This window comes from Embiotoca jacksoni, unplaced genomic scaffold (genome assembly GCF_022577435.1).
Source record: "Embiotoca jacksoni isolate LCO1_2020_lvr unplaced genomic scaffold, fEmbJac1.0.p SCAF_9, whole genome shotgun sequence".
NCBI classification, from domain to species: domain Eukaryota; kingdom Metazoa; phylum Chordata; class Actinopteri; family Embiotocidae; genus Embiotoca; species Embiotoca jacksoni.
This window is the reverse complement of record NW_027185447.1, coordinates 7,233,910-7,261,110: the sequence shown is the minus strand read 5'-3', so window position 1 is coordinate 7,261,110 and position 27,201 is coordinate 7,233,910. Positions and strand designations below refer to the sequence as shown.

Below are 27,201 nucleotides of genomic sequence, written 5' to 3'. Positions count from 1 at the left end.
CATGAGTGTAAAACTGTATTTCCGAAAGTCACAAGTCACTTCCTCTCTGATTCTGTTCAAATGCTGTAGAACAACCAAACAAGCAGATTGTTTGAAGCATATTCAAGCCTTTCGTTGATCTTATATGCTTTTAAGATTGATGCATTGTTGTGCTTTTGTAAAAGCCTGAGATTCAAAGCACATTGTTCGGTTGGACTATTCGGTAAAGTCGAAGGTTAATGTTGGGCAAAGGGGCCCACATTTACAATTTTGTCCCCCGTCTAATGTTGGCTTTGTCACTGCAGGACCACATCATCAGTGGTCTCAAGTCTTTTCTACTCTGGATCTGTCCTCAAAAAACAAAAATGTTTACTTTGCCCGTTCCTGAAACTTTCAAAAAAATGTATCTGGTTGCTTTTTTCCTAAGAGTTTGTATTACAGCAAAAAAAATACTCATTAGTTGTTGCAGTTGGAAATAGTTGGGTTTTAAAGTGGCTTCTGATGATCAAAAAAAAATAAAAAATAAGGCAAATGTTCTTGAGAATACCTCATTAACTACAGCAATTTCTGTGTGCTGCCAATTGATTGGAGGCGAGATGTTGACTCTATTTGATTTCCCCCAGTTTTCACAAGGCTGGCATATTGCGAACATCCCACCAGATGCTCCAGCAAAGTGTTTTTCCCAGAAGAATGAGAGCAATGTTTGGAGAACTTAAGCACCCTGGAAGTTTTTATTGAAGTACTCCCAACAATTATTGTGAAGCAGAGTAGCTTTGTGGGTTGTTTTTTTTTTTTTAAGTCTTTCTTTATTTTATTGTGGTTCTGCTCTGGTTGGAAAAAAAGGCACAAGGCTGGAGTGATGAAGTAGCGTGAAAGAAATGCATCATTCCCTCCTTTGCTCTCTGCCACTCAAGATAATACCTGTTTACTTTTGGAACGGTTCACAGAAACTGTGTTGCCACTCCTACCTCGGTTCAGATGGTTTGTGGCTAAATTGCATTCTGATTTTCTGGTGCTTTTGAATACAAAATGGTGAACACACCACTTTTTAGCCTGTTTTCTCACCAGTTATTCTTCTGTCTCTTCCTTTGTTTCCACCTCTGCCTTTGTTTGGTGTCATGCTGGCACGTCACTCCCACTGTGAACCACACTTTGACCTGTGAGCACTGTAATTGTAACTCGGTGATTTCCAACCTCTTACAAATGCAGCTTTTGTTATGATGCCCATGGACACTCAGTCTAACCCACAAGCTGCATTTCACACCTTAAAGAGCACAAATGACACTGAACTGATACAGTCTTATTCATCTTAAAGTGGAGGTACAACGAGAAACTAAACCCCCATCTGGCTTAATGCTATTAACAGTTCTCAAAAGGTGTTTACAAGTTTACACGACTCTCATTCAGACTTTCTCATCAAAGTTTTGTTTAATGAATTTTTCAAAGGATAGTTGGCCCTGGCTGCTGTTTTTAATTAGTTATTTCAGCTTTGGATAATTACTATCAGTAAGGGACTCCCATTCAATCCAGAGCTCCTATGAAAGCAGAAGACAGCTATGTATCATCAAAGCACAGTCTGCCTGCTCTGTTTAGTGTCATTTCACGCTACACTGTACTCAGAAAGCAGCTCTGTCCTTGACTACAAGGCCTCTTCCCTCACTCGGCATATAAACACCAACACACATACAAAGACTCAAGCACACACACACTCAGTGCTGCCAAATATCATCAAGCTACTTAACCTGATAACCTGATACCATTAAATTAGTTGCAGTTTTTGGTGTCTTTTACTTTTAAACAAATAAACACCTTTAAAGAGAGAGACTCTTTATCATCGTAGGTAATGAGGACAGTGTTGCTGTTCAGTTTGCACCTGAAGCTATTCAAATTGGATGGGTATAAGTGAGAGCACATGTTTGGATCACAGTGGCCCCTAGTGGTGATCAGGGGTATCGTAGTCATCCACTCATCCTCAGTTACATGAAAAGACGGTTTGCCAATCAGAATCTACCTTCCTCCAAACAACAATAAGACTCAGCCTAATCATTCATTATAGAAGCAGCTGATTGAGTTTTGGATTCGATGATGACCGAGAGGTGAGCAACACTGTGTTGGGAGATGATTCTCCCCTTGATTCCCTAATGTGTAAATATAGCTTGGACACACACACACACACACACAGACTTTTTCTACATCATCTATTTGGACTAAATATTAAATGTGTTTTAAATGGCTAACTTATAATTTGTGCATACATCCAAGAGTCAAATGTCCTTGCTGAAGTTTGTAATTAAAGCATTAATTAACTTAAATCAGCATGTTTAAGTGTCACAATGATTGCAAAGAAGTCTGATAGAGTACTAACATACCCTGCTCTAAGATAAGGATTATTGAATAGTAGCAGTGCAGATATGAACCTCGTCCAACCCGTGAGTTTGTTTTCACGGAGGAAGTGAGGAGGTGAACGCACCGGCACTGCTCTGAGGCTCCTACTCCATTATTCAGCTGGCAGATTTAAAACCCCAAACCGTGAACAATGGACTCCCTCCAATGAGCCAGTGTCTCTTTTGTTCTCTCCCAAAATAATTATGTTAAGAGCTGACTAAAAGCCTGTCCTTTCTCTTTAGGACTGAAGTTATATGGAGGAGTGTCAGAGAGGAGCGGTTTCTCATTAACGTGGAGAACGTCAATTTCCGAGGGGGTTTTGATAAGTGTGTCATTGTGATTCTGTCGTGGCAGGTAGGCTGAACTTGCTTAGATAGCAGTCTTTGCTGAAGCCCTATATTAAACTCATTGAAATGCATGAAAATATCATATGCTTTGGATTCCATGGATTTGAGTCCCCTGTATTGTCAGCACACTCTCTTGTCATATATTTATCCATGTAGAAATCCTCTTCAGTGAGAGACCAAGTGATAAAGTGATTGTTAGATTGAGCTGAAAATAGAAAGGCAGGAAGTGGTATTCAGCTGAAATGCAGGCTGGAATCGTGTTGTATTTGTGCCCTAATAGATGGGGCCCAACAGATAATGAGGGCTGGTGTTCAATCAGAGGGAAGCGGTGTGTGGGATGGAAAAGCGTAACAGTAATAAAGACAAGCAGCAAACAAGATGACTGAGGTTGATTTTTGACTCCTCACAATCAAGATGATCAGAAGGTCTTTACCTGCAACTTATATGACACATTATTATCCACAAGAAAACTATTTAACCTCATAATATTCAGTATAATAATGTATTCATAGTGTTTTAAGTTGGTAGTTTGCCAAAAATTTTACCTTTGAGTATCAAACAACAGCCCCCTATAGGCTTGAGTGGTAGATGTAATAAGTTTGTAGTTTACTTCTTCACAAACAGCAGCATGAATTCACTTACATGAAGTCATTTACAGAAGGGATTATTCTGGTGACATGTTTACACAGTGGGAGAATACAAGAATCGTCTCTGCAGAATAACCGACTCATTTTCTGTTCAAACATGATCAGGGAGAGACAGGATGGCAATCACAAAACAATGACTGCAACGTTCCTTAACAACCGTACTGATACTGCTCAGTGGAAGCAGCACAATAAAGAGTACACTCAAAGCAATGACCAAAACACAAAACAACAGTAATTAGACAACTACACCACACAAATATGTGTAAATCCTCTCATGAACTGTTTGTCCATATCTACTGTATATCTAGTACGAGGGTGGATCAATAAGTTCAAGTCTCTTGGGTGCTGATTTTGAAGAGACAAAGTTTGCAAACACTTACTCATTAGGATTATACCGTCCTTCTGCTTCGTGCCCGTCACGGTGCTGCACATCATTCGTGCGCAACTGGAGCAGTCTCTGAATTTATTGATTCATCCTTGTATGTGCTATAATGTCTATCAATATTCCTCTCTATGGATTTAGCTTTCATTTACCCATAAGTTTATTTATTCAAAGGCTTAATTTGACATTTTGATGTTTATGCATATAAGATGGTATATAGGGTTGCCCACTAACCATAAACTCGGTGGTTCAATCTCTGGTTCCTCCTGTCCACATGCCGCAGTGTCTTTGAGCAAGACACTGAACCACAAGTTGCTTCTGATGGCAGGCCAGCAACTTGCATGGCAGCCTGTCTCCATTAGTGTGTGAATTAGTGAACGAGAGGTCAAATCTAAAGCACACATTGAGACCACTAAGGTGAGAAAGTTCTATGTAAGTACAGACAATTTACCATTTACTTTAGACACTGATACCAATCTCATTATCTGTACACTACAATACATATGAAGCTACATCTACTGTAGCAGACAGTTTGCACAGCTCACCTGTCTGTAAAACTCACTGCTTTATCCCATTTGTTTAATCATTTCAACATATGGTACATGGTAATCAGTATAGATGATTTGTTATTTGTTTTAACAGGGTGGATGGTCCAATGGGAGCATTTATAAATACAGTGATATTCATCAATACACAGTTATTTGTCAGCTGTGGATGCTAATGGTCACAAACCTCAGTCAGATGAAGGATCAATGAATCAGGCAGACTAGATTAACATATTCTGCTAAACAACCACTCTACTCCTGCGCTCTCTTTGCTGCTGCACAGGATGAAGAGGAGGAATGGCAAGTTAACAATGGGGATGCATTTTGATCATTTTACCTAACACGGTGGATGGTAACCACCTCATCTCCCCTCAAATCAAAATACTGATTGTAATTTTCCAGAGTCACAGCTGCTTTTCCTATCTTACAGATATCAGAATTGTATCAATCTTTACATTTAACTATCAGTAAGAAAGCAACAATGTCCCCTCTTCACCACTAAACCAGTAGTTTTACACAGCCACGCAGTGTTCATTATGCTAATTTCAACTAATTGTTGAGAACAAGCTTAACAAACTCCAAATATTTCATCGTCACAAGGGGGTTGCACTCCTAAAAAAGGTTAAGAACCAGTGCTTTAAGTTATTTTGAATACTGGAGTGAACTCCCTGAGGAATCCGTTGGTTCTGTTTGGTAACTAATGAGTTGGCTCATTCATTAAGTCCTCCAGTAGTGAAGCATCATAGAGGTGCTGAGCAGACAAAGGCTTTTAGCACACTGCAGTGGTAGATGTTCACATTAAACTACTTATGAGCACAAGGGCTTTGGTAGCAGAAGAGCCTTTGTGTGGTGAGCTAAAAAAAACACTTATGCAGATTTTAAAGAATGTTTCAGGAGAGCGTGATACGGGCAGGTGGTGTTGTTTTTAATACCGCACAGTGGGGACAGTAGCCTGGACTTTTGGTGGTGAATGTTTAATTTGCAAAAGTCCCGATCTGCTTCTTTTCTGCTCACACAGGCTGGTCTAGCTTTTAATATCTGTATTTGTATGGAGGCTCACACAGTTTGACAACAAAGACAACCACTGATTCACATTTGAGACAAAGACAAAACCTCAATATAATAAAAAGTACCCAAAATACAGGGGACCACAAGTCTGAGACCACATTGAAAATCTGTCATATTTTCAGGTAAACCTGGAAATAGTCAATGTAAAATGAAGAAATATTCAGCACAAAGTTTTCAGTACAATATTACTTACTGAGTTGACTCTGATAGTTGGAAACGTGGCATCAGAAATACATCAAAGTGTCAAAAGTCAGATTATTATTCTAAATAAAGAGGGCCATTATCAGCATCAACTCATGAATAGACCGGAGGTTTCTAAAGAGGCAGTGCATGGCTCTCTAAAACACTTTGTGGAAGCTGAATCAGTTTTATTCAAAGCACAATGAGGCAGACCAAAAGTAACCACACCATCAGAAGATCAAGCTTTGTTCACTGAGGCATAAAAAAGGCAACTTCATCAGATACAGCCGCCAGATTATTGCTCACAGCTTCAGTTTCCTCACTGAGATTGTAGTCTGGAAACGCAGCGTGCATTCATGTTTGCTCAGCCACTGTGAAGCACAGATCATTAAGCGATCCGTGTTGTTGGGTAAGTACGATGACGTTGAAGTCGAGTGTTTACGTTGCAGCAGTGGTAGAGTCTCCCTATTGGTTAAAGCTACTCTTGTCATTTCCAAATCAACCCCAGGCCCGTGCCCACTAAGATGTAACAACTGCAAATGACTATGGAGCCCAACCAGACCCATAGATTTAAACAGCAAACTAAGGTCCGGTAACACCAGGCGAGTGTTTGTAAGCCACTTCTCAGAAAGGGAAACAAGGACAAACACCTGGGCTGGGCTAAGACATACATCTGGGAAAGAAAAATGCTGAATTCAAGTCTGAAATTTGATGTCAGTAACAGAAGTGTGTATGTAAGGAGACTAACAGGACAGAGGATGATGCTGCAGTGTATAAAACCCACATTGAAGCATTCAGTTTTGCTACTCTGGAGTCGGACATCTGAATCACCGAATTGACTCCACCCTGAATAAACAGAAGTATCCCTCCGTTCTTTAGAGATTTGCTCCACCCTCTGGTTTTTCATGTTTGGGGACAAGGATTCATACTGCAGTAGGATAATGAGCCCAAACACACCTCAAAGCTTTGAAATAACTATTTGAAGACCAAAGAAGACCAAGGGGTGCTGACTGTCATGGACTTTCATCCACAGTCACCTGATCTCAACTCCATTGAATATTTATGGGGCACTTGAAGACTGAAAAAGCCAAATATTCCTGACATCACAAGAAGATCTTTGACGTGACATTGTCAGAATATTTTGGGATAACACAAACGTCTTACACAAATGTCTGGAGTCCATGCAGCTCGAGTGCTGCTTTCATTAAGGAAAAAAGAAGGAAACTAAATACTAAGATATTCGGAAATTTAACTTCTCACTGAAATTATTTATTTGTAAAGAAATTTTATTTTATCAAAATATAACAGATCTTCATTGGTGACTTCTAAGTTTGGGATCTTACTGTATTGTTCGAATGCACGGCCAGAAATAAGACAGGTGCTCGCACAGATACGAATCATTTCTCCATAAAAAGTCCATTAAACTGCTTCCTCTCCAAGTCATCATCCTCCTCCAGCTCCACACACACATTAGCTTCCACTCTGTATGGTTCCCAGGTGGCTGCCTGCTTGTTTCATCTGGTAATAATTCTTGGAGGCTTGGACGGCACCACAGAGTATTCTTGGTCATTAATATGGCTGTCACCAGGAGGAGACATGCGAGTGCTTACCTATCTCTCCTACATTCTTCAGTGTAACGTGACGGCATTGAGCCCCAGGGCCATCTTTGTTCATCTTAAAGTGTTCATACATATGTTATAAATGGTAAGTAACAGCGCTAACATGATTTGTGGCTGTGAATGGATCCTTTCACGGAGTCACAGTGAGGGCTTTCTTGCCTCCAACACCAGGAGGGTTGCTGTTGCCAAGCGGTCACAGGTGCAGGATGAGAGGAAGCAGCAGAGGTTTTTTTGGCTCATCTCAAAGACGGCTTTGATTTCACTTCCTGAGGCAGGTGCTGGGTGGTTTCCTGTTTCTCTTGGTCAGTGAGGGATGGGTTTTGTCTTCATTCGCCAGTTAATGCGGCCTGCGTATTCCTTGGACTTGGGGATTGCACGTTTAAGAACGGGTGAAAGGAAGAGATATAAAAAGAAAGGGTGACAGATAAAAAGAGAGGAAATAAGAGGGTGAATCTGCCCTTGTAAAACGACACTTCCATTCAAGTTGCCTGAGCATGATCCCCAGACGCCACTTGTGAATGTCACACAATTAACCAGGCTGTGATATAAGTTAATTAATGACACACAGCTGGCTCAGAGGGGGGAAGAGATGGAGGAAAAAAGAAAGGTGAATGCATGATAGCAAGCAGGAAACCACGTGACGTTATGAAATGTCCAAAAGTCAGAGCTGCTGTGCTGTAAGGAAATAGATGTCAAAGTGAAGCAGACAAAGGTGGACAGACACAGTGTGAATGCATCAAATATAAATAAATCCTATATTGTCTGTTTTGAAAGGTAGCTGGAGGGAAACTCGGCTTTAAACAAAAACATTGCGTGAAGAGGTAGAGCAGATCAAGAGAAAGCAGGAGAGGAGGCAGTTGCAGAAGAAGGGAACAGGAGACTTTGAGAAAATTAGAGCTTCTGTGAATAACCACTGCGAAACCATATTCTTTATCACGATGCGTGGGTGAGTTGCCAGAGGATTAGAGAGAGAGAGAGAGTGTGTGGAGGAGAGATAGATGAAAAGAGAGACTCAGCCTCTAATGAAGCAGCAGCAGAGAGAAGATTGACAGGAGGGTTCGAGTGTGATTCACCTCTTTATCGACATGGAGTCACGCCGTATTAGAGCAGCAGGTGTATGTAATGTTTTTACTCGCACGCTTCATGTCTGAAGGAGATTAATAATTTAGTTATAATGCATACAGAAACAGCTACAGTGTGGACAGCACATGCCCAGATTACTCGCCTCTAGAAGGATTGGCATTATTACAGATTCTTCATGTATCGCCTCTTGCGTACTGCCAGTACCAGCTTGCTTGACTCTTCTCACTTCTTTTGTTTTTCCACTGGGCAAAAGTTGTGGATGGTACCTGGTACTGTCCATCTGGGCTCTAAGCGAGCTGAGATGATGACCACTGATTGGTCAGAGATAATCATCACAATCACGAAGTAGGCCATCCTTCACAAACCCGCTATTTTAAACTAGCCAAGCCACGAGTGACCGCCTGTTTTTTACACAGTGGACTACTCGATTAATGGCAACCTGCAAAATCACACCGTGGTCTGTTGAGGAGATGCAGATGTTCCTTAGTTTGGTTGCCAATGAAAGGATCTCGCGAGTGTGTATGGCGCGATGAAGATGACGACACAGCAGTTTTGTGCAGCGTCGCTATGGTAACAATGCCACTTTGAGTGGGTCCGTAATGGAAAACAAAATCCAGAAAAGTTACTGTTACCAGAATCGAGTGGAAACAGTAACGGCAGTGGAAAAGGGGCTTATGTGTCGCTGTGGTGTCTAGTCTCAAAAATAATAAATACTTGAATCACCTGAAACCCCGTAAACAGACCTTTAGAAGGATTGTATGTGCCCCTTGTAAAGTAATTTCACTTTTATTTTCACATTTATGTGTATTGAAAATTTCCTTTGTGGGCATTCATGACACCTCTTTCCCCTCTACATGTAAATGTACACACAACTAAATGTTGGTAGGTCTCTGATGTTCACTAACACCCCACTCTCTCTTTTTCCTCTCCTTCCGGCAGCCATGAAGTCGGACCGTAAGCGTTTGAAGGCAGAGAAAGCAGACCTGGTGAACCAGATGCAGCAGCTTTATGCCACACTGGAGAGCCGGGAGGAGCAGCTCCGTGACTTCATACGCAACTATGAGCAGCACAGAAAAGTATGGCACAAGTGGTCTTACTGTAGGCTGTACAGCAACACACAGATGCATGCACACAAACGTGCATACAGAAGCCTTTCTTTTGTGGCTGGATGCACCAAAAATATCTGATGTGAAAACATCGTCTGTGTCCAAGCCACTTTACAGCCTATCAAAATTAGGCTTTGTTCCGAACTGGTTTTGGTAATCAGTGAGTACTTACACTATGGATAAGAGTTTTTAATTGATGTGTATAGTGTATACATGTACTAATCTACTGTATTGAAAGGACAAATGGTTTCCCTCCCCGCACATGTGACCTAAGTGACTGAGGAAATTTACATTACTACAAATTAGAAGCTTCTCTTGACATGAGTGACATACTGCAGGCAAATATTTAAAATGTTCACACACTGGTCAATTTTGCACTATTTAGCTTCTAAAATATGTCTTCTCTCAGACTGGTGGAAAGAAAACATCCAAAAGACACAGTTAAGTGTTTATTTTACTGCCATTTGTGTATTTGCATCTGTCGAGTTCACAAGAGTTATCAGGCTATGAAAGAAATATTAACAATCCCTTCAGTAAAAAAAACTTCTGTATATAGACAGGAAAGCATTGTTGTAAGTGTGTAAGCGCTGCTGAAGTTGAGATTTCTGGCTCAGAGTATGCAAAAAACCCATCGCTTTTATTTTGCATCTTTAAAAGCCGTCTCAAAATGAGTTTTTTCTCATACTCTGAGCCAGAAATCTCCACTTCAGCAGCACTTAGACACACCAAGCTTCCCAGCTGTTTTCCTGTCTTTACTCTGAAGGTCTTTACAAAGGTGTTTGTTTTTACAGCATTCAAAATAAATCATTGTGTTTCTGAAAGGATAGTAAAAATAAAAGAATTTATGGTTCTTGACATTATTTTCTGATTTATGGAGTGAAAAGAGGGCATAACCTGAAATCCCTCTGTAAAAACATTTTGATTTTAATGTTTACAAAATTAAACAATAATTTTTTTTTAATCAGATTTCTCTTCTCGAAATGTATGCAAATTTTGAATCATTTAATTCCTCATTCCCTTATTAAAAAACAAAATTTCGGAATACTTGGACTACAAAAATGTATTGTCTTAATATAAGTAATCATCTGGAGAAGTTTCATGGTGATATCTGTTAGCTTCTCTGTATACCTGTCGTATTTTACATTAAAATGAAATGTTCAGGCGTTGCCAAGTACAGACAGCAAAAGAACGTCTCGTGACATCTACAGCAGGTCTGAGGAGGCCGATACAACACACAAGCAGAAAAACTGTTTCATCCCTAACAGGCAAAAACTACATTTTAATTCAAAATCACTCACAACAACACGAGTGCCACTTTTTTGCACGTCTGACTCATTCTGTTTAGCTACGCTCGATTTGTGAACCGATCCATCAGGATGTGTGTGTTCACCAGGAGAGCGAGGATGCAGTGAAGGCGCTGGCCAAGGAGAAAGACCTCCTGGAGAGAGAGAAGTGGGACCTTCGGCGGCAGACCAAGGAGGCCACGGAGCACACGGGGACGCTGCGCTCGCAGCTCGACCTCAAAGAGAACCGCATCAAGGAGCTGGAGGCTGAGCTGGCCATGGTGAGACAGACAAGCAGACCGGTGGAGGGTCAGCCTCTTCTTTGAATTTTATATTCTCCATATTTAAAATATGATTTCATAACTAATGATTTCTCAAATTGATTTATGTGTAAAATGTGCTCACCAATAAAAAGTGTAAACAAGGGAAATAAGGGACTCTCTGCATATAGTTTTGGGTGTATTACATATAATCAAACCATGGAAAGCCTTTGAATGTACAGTATAGCCCTCCGTCATGTCTCCAACCCCCCAGATGAGTAACTGTGTCAATCAGAGAATGGAGTGCCGGGTGTTTGAGCGGCTTGTGGACAGGGACTACTCTCCTAGGTTCATGGCGGTAAGACGGGACCCCAGCTTTAAAATCCGACCTGTCTTGCCCTTCCCACTCCCTGGAAATCTCTCCCACTTGTGACCCAATTGTCGTTTTGGAAAGCCTCTCCCTCAGATGCACGTCTTTTTTTGACTAACCCTCTCAGCCCACCCTGATTGATCCCAGTGATCCTAACACGAGTGATCCCACAGACTCCCACTGTGATTGATCTGAATGTGTTCGAGGTCTAATTGAACATTGAGATGCTTGGGGGCGGGGGAAATACATCAGTATTCTGACAACTAATGGTTACCCCCGAAGACTTGTGATTGTATTCTGTTTTGCATGTCAAAGACTGTGATTGATAATCGTTTGACTGCTCGTAGGTTGAGATGATTGCAGTAAAGTTGATTGTGCTGGTGATTTGCAGCCTGCCGTCGCTTGGCATGATGATAAGATGTGCACAAACAAAATACCAATCATTTGTAAAATATCAACACGTCAAGGCTAATCAGAAACTGTAGACACAAAGATGGAAAAAAAAAAAGCTTCTTTTTGACACAAAATAAACATGCACAAATAATTCCTCCAAGGCTCCAGCAGCTCATTGTTGCTCCTGCTAAAAGGCACCGCCGAGCAAATGTATTCATCAAAGTTAGAGAAAAGCTTAATTATTTCCAGTTTCTCGGGTTTTTTTACACCCCACCAGCCCCCGACACTTCAATCCCCATGGCATCAAACAACAACAAACACCTCCTCCAGATATTCTGTCCATTTTTCTTGTCAGCGGAGTGGTAGCGAGAGATTTCACATAACACAAGAGAACAAGAATACAGCTGCATTTTTCATGAGACACATGAGGAGCCCAGGGGAGAAGTCAGTACAGTTCTGGACACAACTCGACATGTATATGTGCGCGCACACACACACAAACACAGCAAATGCAAAAACAATAATGGTGAAAGAAAAATAGCAGCTCATTCATAAATGAGTGAAATAAAATGAAGACTTCTGCCACGGACTGTTGCTCGTGCTTGGTTTCCTCTCTGACTGATCACATCTGTCTGTCTACATTCTGAAGGCCAAACAGTCACTAGCTACACTGACCAAGGACGTGCCCAAGCGTCACTCAATGGTCATGCCCACGGAGGCGGTCGTCAATGGCAACAACCAGGAGTGGGTGATGCAGGCTGATCTTCCCCTGACCGCTGCCATCAGGCAGAGTCAGCAGACCCTCTATGTCCACACGGGGCATCCTGCTGACAGACAAGGTAGGCCTCGACATGAACACCGATAACATCCCGGACATGAACTGCCTGCCGCGAGGCTTGTTTTACCGCCATCTACCCTCTGCATGCTCATGTGAAGCTGCTTCACACGCATTCACTACCATCTGCTCAGTCTGACCACGTTGTTGGCCACCGATGACGTTCCAGTTGTGACATGTCATGCGCTTCATGTAGCAGTTAAAGTGAAGATATTTTTGGCTTTACGGCTTCCATTTGTCGTTGCTGCAACCAAATGTTTCCTCTCTATGTGATGATGGTGGCAGCTAAGGATCAGTTGAGTGTAAAGATATGTTTGTGGTTAAATGTAAGAAAATGGAATCCAAGTAATAACTCGACCATGTTTGTAAGGGAAATTCTTTATTTTCTTTATTTTTCACATTTCCTGTTGCCACTTTCAGCTTTTTGTCACCTGATTTTGTGACGCTTTATTTCTTAGCCTCTATTTCTACTTCTCAGTCCCCTCACAACTTTACCACTGTAGCTGAACCATTTGACTGACACGCACCTCAGGAAAAGGAAGAGAAACTGCATCTCCTGTTGCAACACTCACCGGTTTGGTTTCAGCAGGCAATGTCTGCACACAGAGTCGGTACCATGCCCTTTATTTGAGCAACATGTACTTTAAAAGCCAAATAAATTCCAGATATCTGAAGCATTATTCAAGTTATAATAGAAAAATACTGAAAAGTGCCACACAGAAGCTTCCAGCCAAGAGGTTCATCCTCAACTTTGACAAAATAGATAAAACTACATTTAACCAAAGTGGACAAACAAGCACCTTCTACTACCTTAAAGAGAAAGCTCTACATACATTAACCTGGCTACATTAACCTGGCAGCCACCAGAGTCCATCCCAGTGCTCCCTGCTTTAAAGGCCAGCTACAGGTTCACAGGATGCTGAACTCATTGGGGGCATCCGGAGAAAGAAGCAGACCAACACCAAAAACGCAGGAAACGGTGTGAGCAGTCATGAACCCCAAATTGCTATGCAGTTGGTTGTACTGTATGTATCAGTCTCACACAGTCTCTCAACCTCTGTGAAGCTGTTGTCCCTGTTGCTTAGCAACTGCAGCTGATTGCAAATAATTTCAGGCTTTTGGTTGTGGACTTTTAAAGAAAAATTCCATTTGCAGGGTGTCGTGCAGTAATCGAGAAGAATCCGATTTTCCCTGTTCGCTACTTTTTGGTGCCCAAACACCGAAGAAAGACACAAGCCTTTTCTCTTCTCCCTCTCACCCCGTTTAGTGGCCGCCGTGCGGGTGAGCCCGTGCCATTCGCGTCAGCCCTCCATCATCTCCGACGCCTCTGCTGTGGAGGGAGACCGGTCATCCACACCCAGCGACATCAACTCGCCGCGCCATCGGACTCACTCCCTCTGCAATGTAAGAGCTGCCCACCACATCCCTCCCAAGTAATCACCTCCTCTGCTGTAACTGCCGACTGTCCCGCCGCCTGGCCGCTGTCGTTTCCTTCCACCATTGTTTTCTGGCTGAATTCATGTTCGCCCCACGCAGCCTGTTGTGTACTCACTCTGCAGCAGTGACTTGGATTTATGTGAAAACCAGTTGTGGCTCTTGAATAAGTGCATGCCTTGCAGCATGTCAAGTGTGACTTCCCTTTTTGTGCTGTGATTTTTATCTTCTGGTCTTTATCGCCCACTCTGCACCCCTTCACTGACTTCTCTGCTCTTGCACCTCTCTGTTCCTTTGCCCATCTCTTCATATTCTTCTTCACTCCCTCCTCTCTCTCTCTCTCTCTCTCTCTCTCTCTCTCTCTCTCTCTCTCTCTCTCTCTCTCTTTCTTTCTTCCTTTAGTCCCTAGAAGATCTGGAGGAGGCGAAGCGTAAGAAGAAGAAAGAAAAGATGGGGTTGGGCTCTCTGTCGCGCGTCTTCGCCCGGGGAAAGCAGCGCAAGTCCCTCGACCCCGGTTTGTTTGATGGTACTTCAACACCTGATTATTACATAGAGGAGGATGCAGACTGGTAAAGCACACACGTCCAAGTGAACCACCTGGAGAGCCTCTGTGGCAATTATCAGAGGACAACATTGTGTTGAAGTGCGCATGCGTGAGAGGATGGGTGTGAGTTCGATGTCAGTGTGTACAGATAAAATAACGTATGTGTGCCTGTGTAGCCTCACATGCATGCGTACTGTATGCGTGTGAGAGCGCGTGCATGTGTGTGTCGCCCATGGTCAGAGGCCATGTCAGAAGCCGGAGGCGCGTCTTGCTTCGCTGAAGTGTGAACCTTAACGAGCAAATTGCACCAGTATGTATGTACAGTCCTGTAAATAGCGTGCAGAGTGTAACACAGCAACAATGTGGACATGTTCTATTGTATCTGCCCTCCAAAAAACAGCTGTGTTATTGGATCTTTTAATTGTTCTTTACATTTTGACTTTTTGTTTTCACTCAACTGGAAACTTGAAGGACTGCTGTACTTGTAAATAACAACAGTTGATGTGCACTTTGTGCGTGTAAACGTCTCCTTGTCCTGAATGCCTTTTGTTATTTTTGACATGTACTCCCCCTCCTCACACAACCTTTTAACCTAAACTCCTCCCTGTTTATTGTCCTGCTTGGTCCATCCCTCCCCCCCACCCCCCACCCCCCTCTCACACTGTCATGATGAGAACAGTTTCCTGTAGGCAACATGCAGACTCCTCAAATCCATCACCAATACGGTTGTTGGGGAACACATCCCTCGACCGAAAAAAAAAAAAAAAAAAAAAAAGCCTTGCAGAGGCAATCCTTGATGTTTACTTACAGAGACTTCAAAGAAGCTGCTAAGAGAGGAATGAACTTTCTATGCAGAACGGTTCGTTCCAGCGCCATGAAGCCAAACAGGAAATGTAAGAAATGTGTTTTCTATCTGCTCAGATAGAAGATACATGCTGAAGGTACATGTGTGATGTGCATGCACATAGCCCCAGTCCCCCAAATGCATGCTGAAGAAAACCCTACTAAAGAGAAACATCTTTCCCTGGGTTTGTTGTCGAGAAGGTGATAAACTGTGTTTAAAAAGAAGAAAGAACAAAAAAGAGAGGTCAGTTACTGATTTCATGATGTTCATTCATGATTTCCTCCATTTAAATGAAGTGATTTATTAGATCTGCAACCTTGACTCTCTTTTATTCAGAAAGTGCTCTGATTGACGTTTAACAGCTTAACATCCCGAATGAAACATAGTTCAGTTTCCATCTCCACCTAAAAGTCAAGAGTCGCAAAGAAAACCCAGATCTATACTTTGAATCTATTTCACCTTTTCTCGAGGCTCTGTGGCATTTCCTGTCTTTAGGATCTTACAGTTGCTCGAGGTATCGGTATATTAATACTCTAAAAAGATTCTGGCTGTAAAATGATTCTGGGAAATTTAAGCCTGAAATAAGAAATCCTATTAAAATAAAAGAGGTGTTCACAGAAACAACAATTATTCTTCCAATATTAGCTGTTAGACTGATGGTCAAGGCTTTTCCAGACCTCTGGAATTAAAGCCATTTTAACAGATAACCAGGAGCAGGTACAGATCTTAAACTATCACTATATGACATTACTGAGTGCCAAATCTGTAGGTTAAAAATCATGGTTTAAGCATGCTAATCAGACAAATGCATACCTTCTCCCACGACCCTGTGAACTCACTAAAATTTCCCATGCCGAGTTCAAGCCATCTCTGAAAAAAAGCAATTAACTCTGCGCTAAAGGTTAATAGCATTTCTTCAAGCAAAAGAATGTCTACAGACGATGGATTATTTTTATCCTTTCATTGGATTGAGTCGGAGTCTGCACTGCCCCCTCAGGAAATCTTTTCTCTCCCTGATATTAAACTAACACTGGGTATTTGTTGGCCTCACCTGAAACACTATAGAGTCCCACATTACATCGGAGCTGTATTTAACCACAGCGCTTGTCAAAAGGGCGTCCATGTAAACAGTGAGGAGATTTAGCTCAGCCGACATTTGTGCGTACAGATATTGGACTTGGAGGTAAATCACGAAGGTAATTCAAGGATAAGTCATCATGTATTTAATTGTATGTATAGGAACAACAGCTCTACCCATTTATTTTATTCAACATTCAAAGAAATGTAAGAAAATCCTGGCTTTTATTTTGTCATTTAAACAACTTTTATGGTCCTCTACTGATGAGGAAACAACATATCAAATGAAAAAACATTGTATCATTTCATGTTTTGAGCCACAGTCTCTTTGTTTATTTTTTATTTACCACAAATACTTTACTTTTTGTAAATGAGAAAACAATACAGAAATGAAAATTACTATTATTATGAAGAGTTTTATTTAAAGTCAAAGATGTAGGCCTCAGTGGAGGACTTCTATTCTGAAGCCCTGAGATGTTTAGAAGTGGATAGTAGCAAACTTTCAAAGGCATGGCAACAAAGTTACACTCAAAAGAACTAAATGAGAAAAATAAGATTATTTTAAAATAAAATAAATACCGATGAATTTCCATGTGGCTGTCCTCTCTTTGCCTGTGTCAATGTCTGTATGTGTGTGTGTAAGTGTTCATTTGTTGTGACTCTAATCCTGATTCGTCCCTTTATGCTGGGGGGGCTGCCATTTTTAACATATGCGTTAGCTTCCCTCAGCCCTGCAAGTCCATCTGTGAGCGGACTGCATCCCAAAAGCGCCCGAATGGCCTCCTTTCCTCTCTCTCCCGAATTGAACTTCTCCCTCACTGCGGAAAGCTTTTCTTCCTCTTGAATTATATTGGATAATCTGATAAAAAAAAAAAAAAAAACAGAGGTGAGAGGGGAGATGAAGCCATGTCAGATTGTTGGAACAGACCTCATATGTGTCAGCACATGGTGCCAATAATGTTCTGCCTTGATTTGACCCCTGACCTCTAACACTGACCCCTCCTGTCTGAACGCCATCGGACTCTCAACACAGTGACGCGACCCAAGAAGCAATCAATCAGACTCAGTAGGACCGAGGTACACCGCCTCCAGCTGCTTTAAAAATGCCTTGTGCTGGGTTGCAAACTGTGTTCGCAGATGCCTTCTAACTCTCCAACAAGGTCACAAAATGACCTTTGAGTTTAGCACTTCTTCAAGTTGAATTTAGTTCTCCAGAAAACTATTGAGTGCTACCGCATAAATATTATTTCGAGGGCAACACCAAGTGTTTTTTTTCTTATCTACTCCAACAACATCCATCTGAACTGCAGCGTCTGCCTGGAACTTTCTCTGATGTACAACTTAGCTCAGCGTAAACTTTACTATTACTCTCATTTACCAAATATCTGCACGTAAAAGAATAGTTAGTCCTTTATGGAAAATTAACTTGTTTGTTTTTTCTTCCAACAGTTGCTACGCTTCTCATACACGCTAAGTATGAAGCCACAGGCAGGCGTGGTTAGCTTACCTTAGCTTAGCATAGACTGGAACAAGGCTGGCTGTAGCTTCATATTTACCTTGTGATTGGTATCAATCTTCTCATCTGTTGCTCAGCAAGAAAGTGAATAAGCTTATTTACCAAAATGTGAAATTATTCCTTTAATATTCTTTAAATACATTTCAAGCTATAGTGAGCTCATTAATTTAGCACCAAGGCTGGAAACAGACCTTCATATTTATTGGACAGACGAGCACCTTATCGAACTCTTTATCTAACACTCACAAGACAGCAAATAATATTATTTTTAAAGATATTTATTTTTCTTACAGTCTTCACATCAGAAATGTTGCTGTATTGTTGCTATAAGGTCCATTACACAAGCTACTGAAGGGCCCGTTCAAGGATTTGTAGTTTTAATGAAACAGTGTCTTCAGAATAATGTAAAGTGCTGTATAAACAAGCCATTAAGGTTTTTCCAAAAGACACTAAACACTCACGGCCTCAGAAAAACGATACTGAACTCTCGACAGTAACAAGACTCCGTAGCTGAGATGTTCTTCTGACCCACTCCGCTTTCAGTAGGTCTTCTTTGTTAGGACTCTCTCTCTCTGGAGTGAAAAACAGGACTTGTATATGGACAGGAGCCGATTTATTCAGTGTAATATGAATTGCTCTCAGAAGGGCACTTCGAAGTGCACCGTCGGTTTATGCATCGCTCTTAGGAGGGCACATAAAAGCATCCAGCTTGAGATGAATCATTGAAGGCAAGTTTAATAAAAAAAATCTGTTTATTTGACCATGAAGTCATGAATCTCTTGTTGAGCAAACACACAGCGGTTCAGTAAAGCTTGTCAAAAAAGTTGGGCTTCCAGCTGATGTTTGCTGGAAATGAGATATAGAAAGTGACAGAAACACAAAGAAAGCGGAGAACCTGTCGATTTAGTTGTAGCTCTGTTTTGAAGTTGAATCCCCAAGGCAAAACTTGAAAGTGAATGATTTAGTTAGACAGCATCATTCTTTTATTTTTCCTCAAAATAATAGAGTGGATGTTAAGATTGTATTGACCAATTAGAAGGACAGAGATTCTGCTCTGTCCATTATGAGGGAACTGGAGGCTTTTATCAAAGGCTCCTTGGCTTCACAGGAGTCCTTATAGTTTTAGTCTTGATGGCCAGAGCTCGTGTTCAGCGAGCTATAATCTGAAGGCTGCTGGTAATGTAGAAGGTTTTCAGAAAGTATTAGATGAGACAGGTGACTTTCACACAGCAAAATATGAATTGTTGTTGCACAGGCACAGTTGAGCATACTCTGAGCTGAATAACCGTAAGCATTACATGATGCTTTAACAACTGCTGAGTCCAAAACTGTTACTATGTTGCCTCCTGCTGGTGGGGACAGTGACCTGCGATTAAACCAAGTGAACTGTGTTCCTAGCCAATATTCTCTTGGCCTGGTTGCTCCTCCAGACATGAAATATCAAGAAAAATGTAAACAGGAAATGTTTGGATCAACTTAGTGACGTAACAGGTAAGTATTGCAAAACTAGAGAGAATAAATCAGGGAGCACTTATAGTGCACGTTACAATTTCGAAGCAGAATTTACCCACAATAAATTATAATAATGTGAGGTAGATGTGAAGATAATGCATCAAAATATCACATGCAGTTCCTAATTGCAGTTTGTTTTTTGTTTTTCAGAGAGCTGTTTGTTCAAACTAATTTAGACAGATGAGTCATGGTAATTCAACAGCTCACACAGCTGCCGCTTTAATGGACTTCTTAAGTGAGGAGCTTGTTTATAAAATCTCCAACTTTGTTTACAGCATAACTGGCACACTTGGCTTGTTGTCATGCAGCCAAAGCTTATCATGTTGTTATTAAAAGCATGTTCATTTCCTTCCCTCGCTGAGATGGTTTTACATCGAACAGAATTTTTTTTTTTCTTTTGGTTTGCAATGCATTAACGTTTTTCTTTTTCATTGCTCACTCTACCCACTGCCACCTCTGCCTTCACTCACAACCTCAACTACATCACCCATATGTATACCCCCACCCTCTCACCCACCCACTCAGACTCAGATAGCCTCTCCAGTCCCACCCGCCTCAGCCTCTCAGACGGGTCGGAGGACCAGCTGGATCGCCTCCAGCAGGTGGAGCTGGCCAGGTCAACTCACATGTCTCAGTGGAGGGCAGGCACTGTGCAGGCCTGGCTGGAGGTTGTCATGGCGATGCCCATGTACATTCGCACCTGCTCAGAAAATGTAAAGAGTGGCAAGGTAGGGTAGCGCCACTTACATGAAGCAGATACACTCCTCCGCATGCATTATTTAAACTGTTATTGTGAATCGTTTGGACACCTAGACTGAGTCATTTTTGTAACCGGTCCCCTCTGACATTTTGCAGGTTTTACTGGGACTAACGGATGAAGACCTGGAGCTGGGTTTAGGTGTCAGCAGTTTAATGCACCGTCGGAAGCTCCGCCTAGCCATTGAAGATTACAGAGATGCTGAGAACGGCAGAGGGTGAGGAGGAGACACATTCTTATATATTATTGTATATTATATGGTAGTGTAGGGGGGCCATCTGTTGGTGAGTTACAGTAAAAACATTTACATAATGAAGTGTGGGATTATTTCTTAGAGGTTATAATATTGACTTTAAAGAGAGAAATAAATCTCTACAGATAAAGTTTTAATGAACAGTTTCCTCCAATGTGGATGAATGACATACAGGTCAGTGAACTGAAAATATGAATATATATATATATATATGAATTTCTGTGTAAATTTTGCAATAATCTGGTCACCTGTCCAAAGTTTTTTCCTGGCATCATGAGCAACAATATTAAATAGGTTAAAGGATCCATACTGAAGTCTCACCTACCCCTTGTGGTATTTAACCATGCAGCTAGTTTAGGTTTAATACGCCTAGGTTTTGAAATATTCAGCTTGGTAGCCTCAAAGCATTGCAAACTTTGTGTGAAAAATTTAACAGCAGTGTGCCTTTGCAGAATCCGTGTCCTGAAACTTTGAAATGAATAGTTTTCTTGGGAACTACTTTATATCAAAGAAGTAGTCCCTTTGAAAACGGCCGACAGTGAGATCTGTCGAGTGCCACACTTTTTGGGAGGGAAATTCATGTTTTTTTAATATAAGTTTTAGGGTTACAACTAACAATTATTTTCCACTATACATTAATCTAACAATTAGCTTTTTTCCCCCCATTTTTTATAAAGCCTTTGATAAAATATTCAAACAGCTTGTTTTGTTTTACCAACTGTCTTAATGGTCTCAAATTGTCACAGACGTATTCCCTAGGATACTGTAAACCTCTTGAGACCATCTCATCCTCAAAGGAGTCCCATCAATAAATATTTTTTAATCCTATGACTAAAAAGGATTATTATTTTATCAAAATTATCGCTAATTATTTGTATTTCATTTGAGTAATATATTTATCAGTAAGTCACTGAAGTTCTTAATTTTTTCAAAGCTTTAAGAACCTCAAATGTTATGCTTTTCACCGTGGAGGCACATAACACAAGAAGACTGAGTGCTAGTAGCTCACTGCAGCAGTTCTTTGATCTGTTAATATGCTATGTTCAATGGCAATGCTAACATGCTGCTGTTTTGCAGGTATAATATTTGCCATGTTCATTCTCTTTATTTAGTATGTTAGCATTCTCACATGAGCAAAATACCAGCAAAATCAAGGGTTCACTGAGGTCAATATCATTTATCCTGTGGGCAACATGAAAAACTGAACCAAATTTATTGACAATCCATCCAAAAGCTGTCAAGACAACACGCTCAAAACTACAAACCTTATGCACCTTATGCTTGTGCAATAACAGAATGGTCAGTGGATCATCAAAGTCAGTACCCTTTAACATCAAGGGAACACGAATGCCTGTTCAACATTTCATGCTAAGCAATGCAGTGGCTACTGAGATTATTCTTCATCAAAGTAGCAGGTCTAAGCCATATCACTGGTTGGCTAAAGCTGTTTTTATGGCAAGATACTGCATGTGATACCAAAGTGTAAAAATGTTTAAATGAATTGACCCTTTAAGGAATTGTTCCACTGTCTGTCTGCAGGCTGTCCAAAGCTGCAGACATGGACCACCACTGGGTGGCAAAGGCCTGGTTGAGTGACTTGGGCTTGCCTCAGTACTCCCAGGCCTTCCACACTCACCTGGTAGACGGCCGCATGCTGAACTCCCTGACCCGTCGTGACCTCGAACGTCACCTCAACATCACCAAGAAGTTCCATCAGGTCAGCTTGCTGCTGGGCATCGAACTGCTGCACTTACAAAATTTCGACAAGGAGGTGAGTGAGAAACAGTGAAACAACAACAGTCATGTGCTCAAGCAGCAGGTAAAAACAGAACTCATCAGCTGAGTGAAAAGTGTTTGTTGAAATGGTTTCCAGGCGCTGCAGGCTCGCCGGATACAGTGTGAGCACCAGAATGTGGATCCATTGGTATGGACCTCTCATCGGGTCATGAAATGGATCAAAGATATTGACCTTAAGGTGGGGCAGAGAGAGTATGCACCTTAAACACTGAACACACGTTAGTAGATCAATGTTTAAAAAAGATAAACAGTGTAGTATCTTCTTAAACTTACATTTTGAAACACAAACTGAAGCTGAAACTTCTTTTATCAAAAGTATAGTATACTGCTCATGAAATAAAGCAAATAGTTGTGATTAAATATTTATGATAAAGAGATATATACTCAGTGCACACATGCTGAGTTTCATAAAAAAACACTATAATGTGGGTAATGGAGGCTCTTGTGTTTACTCAGCGCTCCCTGTCTCCACAGAGTGATAGAGGACCTCTGTTATTTAACTGCTTCTGGTCAATTACAACACCTGTCAGATTACAGCCTGTGTGTTGATGTTGCAATATGAATGTTGCTTGTCAACACTGACTACATCCAGACTCTGTAAAGATAAGGCTGTCTGGATTGACATCCTGTTCATTAAAATCCTCAGGAAGTCTGAATCTATACTGATGTCACAAATGAATCATATACTCTTTGGGCCTGATTTGGTCAAGTTTGCATTTGTAAAAGCACATGCAAACTTTACACCACCTGCAAAAAAAGTATTTCTTAATTTCAATGGGATTAGATTTACTTTTCCTTTTGCGGTTGTTGTTTTTTCATGTCTGGAATCATTTTAACACACGCAAAACCCTCATTTAAATACAGCGATTTGCACCTGATATCAGTGATGCAATTACTCTTAGTAAATCACCCGCAAAACGGGTGCAACATAAATGTGAAAACCTTTGGAATAAACACGTAATTTAGTACCCTTTATTTGAGATCTTAATAAATCAGGCCCTTTATCTCGAAGAAACTTTGACATCAATTTCTAAATCAGTTTCTTCCCTTCAACCATTAATGGCCACAGTATTCCACCATGAAATTTAGATTTATGTTCGGAATGAAAGAGGTCACTATTCGGCCTTCTTTCCGTCCGCCTGCCCAGGAATTTGCTGAGAGCCTCCTGAGCAGTGGAGTTCATGGAGCCGTCATGGTGCTAGACCCCACTTTCAACACAGACACCATGGCAACAGCATTGGGAATCCCCAACAACAAGCATATGGTTCGCAGACACCTTGTGGAGGAGATGAAAATACTACTCAGCCCAGCCAGGTGAGAGGAGGCCTTCACAGTCCATCTCTGATTAAATACACTGTGTTTGTCTGTAAATGTCATATAAAGGTGTCTTGTAGTGGCTATTAAATGCTATTTGTGAATGTCTCCAACACTCCCATGCTCCCCGCAGAGCGGACGCCAAGCAGGACTATGAGCGTTTAGGTCTGGGAACACCACCAACCCTGCTCCGCCAGAACTCAATGGGCAGGCCGCCGAGCGCCACCGGCCGACACACTGATGATGAAGGCTCGCTGAGAAGGAGGGCCGTCAAGGTGCGTAAGAATATAATGTAACCGAGTTGTTTCCCTCAATTACAGCCTTTGTTTTGTTGTAAGAATCAAGCTGCTGAACAGAAAATATGCTTAGCGCAGAAGACACAGTGCTTAGCTCTGACACATTACACACTACAGATCTGACACAGAAGACTTGCAATATTAATGAGGCAGTGAACATGTTGACAAGACAACCTGTACGGCAGGTTGTCTTGTCAACATACAAGAAAAATCTTGAATTATAAATAGCAAAAGATGCTTAAATCACAGAGAGTGTTCCATCAAATACATATCTAATACTGTCACATTAACTGGAAAGATAAACATATTCGTAATCAGGGAAAAGGGAGCTGTTTTTGGGTGTATTTGGTGTAAATTAATGTTTGTTTCTGTTACAGCCTCCAGCAGGGTTCAGCCCCAAAGCTCGCAGTGGGAGGGACTTGAGTTGCCATAGCAGCTATGGCTCCCTGCCTCGGGAAGTTCGAGACCACACTCCGCCCAGAACTGACGGAAGCCCGATCCGCGGTTTCACCAGCATCGAGGTCACCAATGTGTGATGTCATCAGAGTGCGACAAACACCAAACTACAACATGGACATTTGTCATCCATGCTCACCTGAACAGGGGATTTTTTTTTTTTTTTCTTTTTAAAGATGAGCCTTTACAGGACAGATTGCACTTTGTGAAATGGACAGGATTCTTTCTACAAGTTTCCTGCTTTAAGAAAACTGTCGACAGGTTGTATTCTGGTGTTTTTGAGGACAGTAATTTCCCCTCCGTCAATGTCAGAATCAAGAAATGAAGCACTCAAGCAAAATGATTATTTTTCTATTCTTTGTGTGTGAATCAAGACTTGACTTGCCAATTTGTTTTTGTTGACTATAGGACAGTCTGTTTCTGTGAGGGAAATTAAATTTTTAAAAGACTGTTTGTATGATACAGGGTACTTGATGATAAAAAAAAAAAGAAGTTTCATATCAGTGTAAATTGCTCTTGTTTCATTCAATTCTGCTGTTTGTGATGCCTTGTCAATGTGGCTGAGGACAAAAAAAGAAGACTTGAACTGAATTGTAATTCTACAGTTTATGTTTGATAGTCATTTTTCATCTTGCACATTTACACTGTTGTGTCTAAACAAATGTAGCACCTCTTCTGATGTTTTATACTGTGCAGTAAACATGAAATGCTAACAAAACAGAACAAAAAAAACATGACCGCAGAGCTGTATGACCATGGTAGCCAACGGGCTAAAAGGTGTGAGGATGTAATTTTGTGAAAATGAAATAAAGATAACATCTCACATTTAATTGCACGGGTGCAGCCTGAAGTTCCATAAAAATAAAGACTATAAATAAATGTGGATCTATAATAACAACAGCAGGAGGGATTGGGATTAGATTACACTAAAACAATAAACTTCTCCTTCCTGACACACTGCTGGCAGTAAACACACTGCAAATGGATGACGTAAACTTTGAGGATAGTCAAAAAAAAAAAAAAAAAAAAACTTATGATGGGAGCAGGAGGATTGTGCCACACTTGGTCTGAGAAACAGAATTACCATCACAAACATTTTCAAAGCTCCATTAAATAGAGTGGATAAAGTGTGAAAGAGTTTCCTTGTTGAACTCATTTGCATGAAGATATGTGCGTGGTTCGTTGCCTCCACTGTGATGCAAATGATCATCCACACTATGCTCCGTTGTTACCTCTGTACACTTGACTGATTCTTTGACGATATTGGTAAATCACCCCAGATATCACCCCGTTCTCTACTCTGCTAGACGTATCAGTTCAAGTCTACGCAATCCAACGTGATGAAAGTTCTTCCACTTATTCACGCTGACTCAATCTTTGTGCCAAGAATGACACAGCACCAACATGAGACGGCAGCTCGACCTCACTTACAACCATTCTGGTAATCCACCCACGGTTGGGTGACGCCTGTTTGCTCTCTGGGACATTAGAGGGATGAGGACGGATAGGTGAAGTTCCACCCGGGAAATAAACTGAAATAGTCACCGGGAAGTATTCAGTGAAAAAGATGTGATTGCATGTTCTCGTAGCAGCCATAAAAAAAAAAAACAGGCTCAACAAAGATGTGAATGAGTTTACAAGTTGGAAACAAATCAAGACATTGGTTATTGATTGTTTGAGGAAATCGAAACCCACAATAACATATTTATCGCCTTAGAAAATTTGCTACACTGAAGGCTGAGAGGCCATGTAAATCAAGTTGATCTGTGTTTTACTGTAACATTTTTCCTTTGTAGCTGCCACCAAATATGATTACAGGCTGATAGAGATAAGGAATCAATCCAGACTGCCAGATGTACTTAGGGCTTGTTAACAGGGGTTTTCTGTCTTTCTTTCTTTCCATCCCCTGTGTGTGTGTGTGTGTGTGTGTGTGTGTGTGTGTGTGTGTGTGTGTGTGTGTGTGTGTGAGCGTGTGTGTATGTGCGTGTTTGAGCGTGTGTGTGTGTGTGTGTGTGGGAACACAGAGGAACCAGACAAAAGCTCAGAAGGAAGACAGCTTCCCCAGAGCCCAGAACAACAAGGTTGCCTGACTTTAAAGGAACAATGCAGTGAGTTGCCGGGGTTGGGACTGGTTTTATCATTATTGTAAAACAGTACTGTTCTCCTTCTCGCAGGCTCCTACAGAGGAGCATACGAGGACGAGGAAGTGGAGCCCATGTTTGCTGTCTTGAATAAGTCTGGAAATCGCATTCTGTTAATGCACAAGCACACAGACACATGACTAAATACATTATGAAATCCCATCTGCGTCACATGAGGATCAGTCCTCAATGATGGTCCTGTCCAAAGGGCTCGAAAGGTGTGACTAACAGTTGGTGGTAGATTTACAAAGGGAAGGTATAAATCACAGACGAATGTTATAAAATAATAAAACAGTGTTGAGCAAACAGTGTGTGTCTCTGACATTTAGTCTCTCACTTTGCCAATAACAGCTGTGATAAAACTGAGTCACATACATTTTCATAGACACTTTGTCATCTGTTTGTGGTTGGATTGGCCATGAAAGAGATTTATGCAAAACTGTCAAAGTGTGGTAAAGACAAAACCAGCTGAGGTTATTGTTATTCATTCTGCTGCTGATTCCCCATTTTCTTTAGACTTCTTTAAACCCATTAAAGTGACCCTCCTCAGCACTTATTTTGACAGTCACTGGTGTACATCCAATGGACTTGCTCTTAGTATTTTATGCTTCAGTGTCAGTCAGAATGAAGCCTGGCAGTCAACAAAAAGATTAATCAGTTTAAATTTTATAAATTTATTCAGGCTAGTTTCTTCAAAGATATTCCAGAATTTCCATTCAGTTCAATAAGCCCTCTGTAGTATTATCAAAATGATGACTACACCATGTGTCAGCATGGG

The 27,201-nt window shown here is 41.2% G+C and overlaps 1 protein-coding gene across 8 annotated transcripts in view; it reads left to right on the top strand.

Annotated features, from left to right (window-relative positions):
* The window catches only part of kazna (kazrin, periplakin interacting protein a), a 191,540-nt gene extending 166,428 nt beyond the window's left edge, over positions 1-25,112 (top strand). For 2 of the 8 annotated variants that reach the window (XM_069140085.1, XM_069140089.1), the window contains 13 exons: positions 9,175-9,311; positions 10,735-10,905; positions 11,159-11,242; positions 12,297-12,486; positions 13,750-13,886; positions 14,319-14,442; positions 19,935-20,137; positions 20,265-20,383; positions 21,959-22,190; positions 22,293-22,394; positions 23,364-23,530; positions 23,664-23,805; positions 24,204-25,112. In XM_069140085.1, the coding sequence (XP_068996186.1) occupies positions 9,175-9,311; positions 10,735-10,905; positions 11,159-11,242; positions 12,297-12,486; positions 13,750-13,886; positions 14,319-14,442; positions 19,935-20,137; positions 20,265-20,383; positions 21,959-22,190; positions 22,293-22,394; positions 23,364-23,530; positions 23,664-23,805; positions 24,204-24,362 (1,967 nt within the window). In that variant the 3' untranslated portion in view covers positions 24,363-25,112. The other 6 variants (XM_069140086.1, XM_069140087.1, XM_069140088.1 and 3 more) reach the window with 6 other exon arrangements.
* The last annotated feature ends 2,089 nt before the right edge of the window (positions 25,113-27,201 follow it).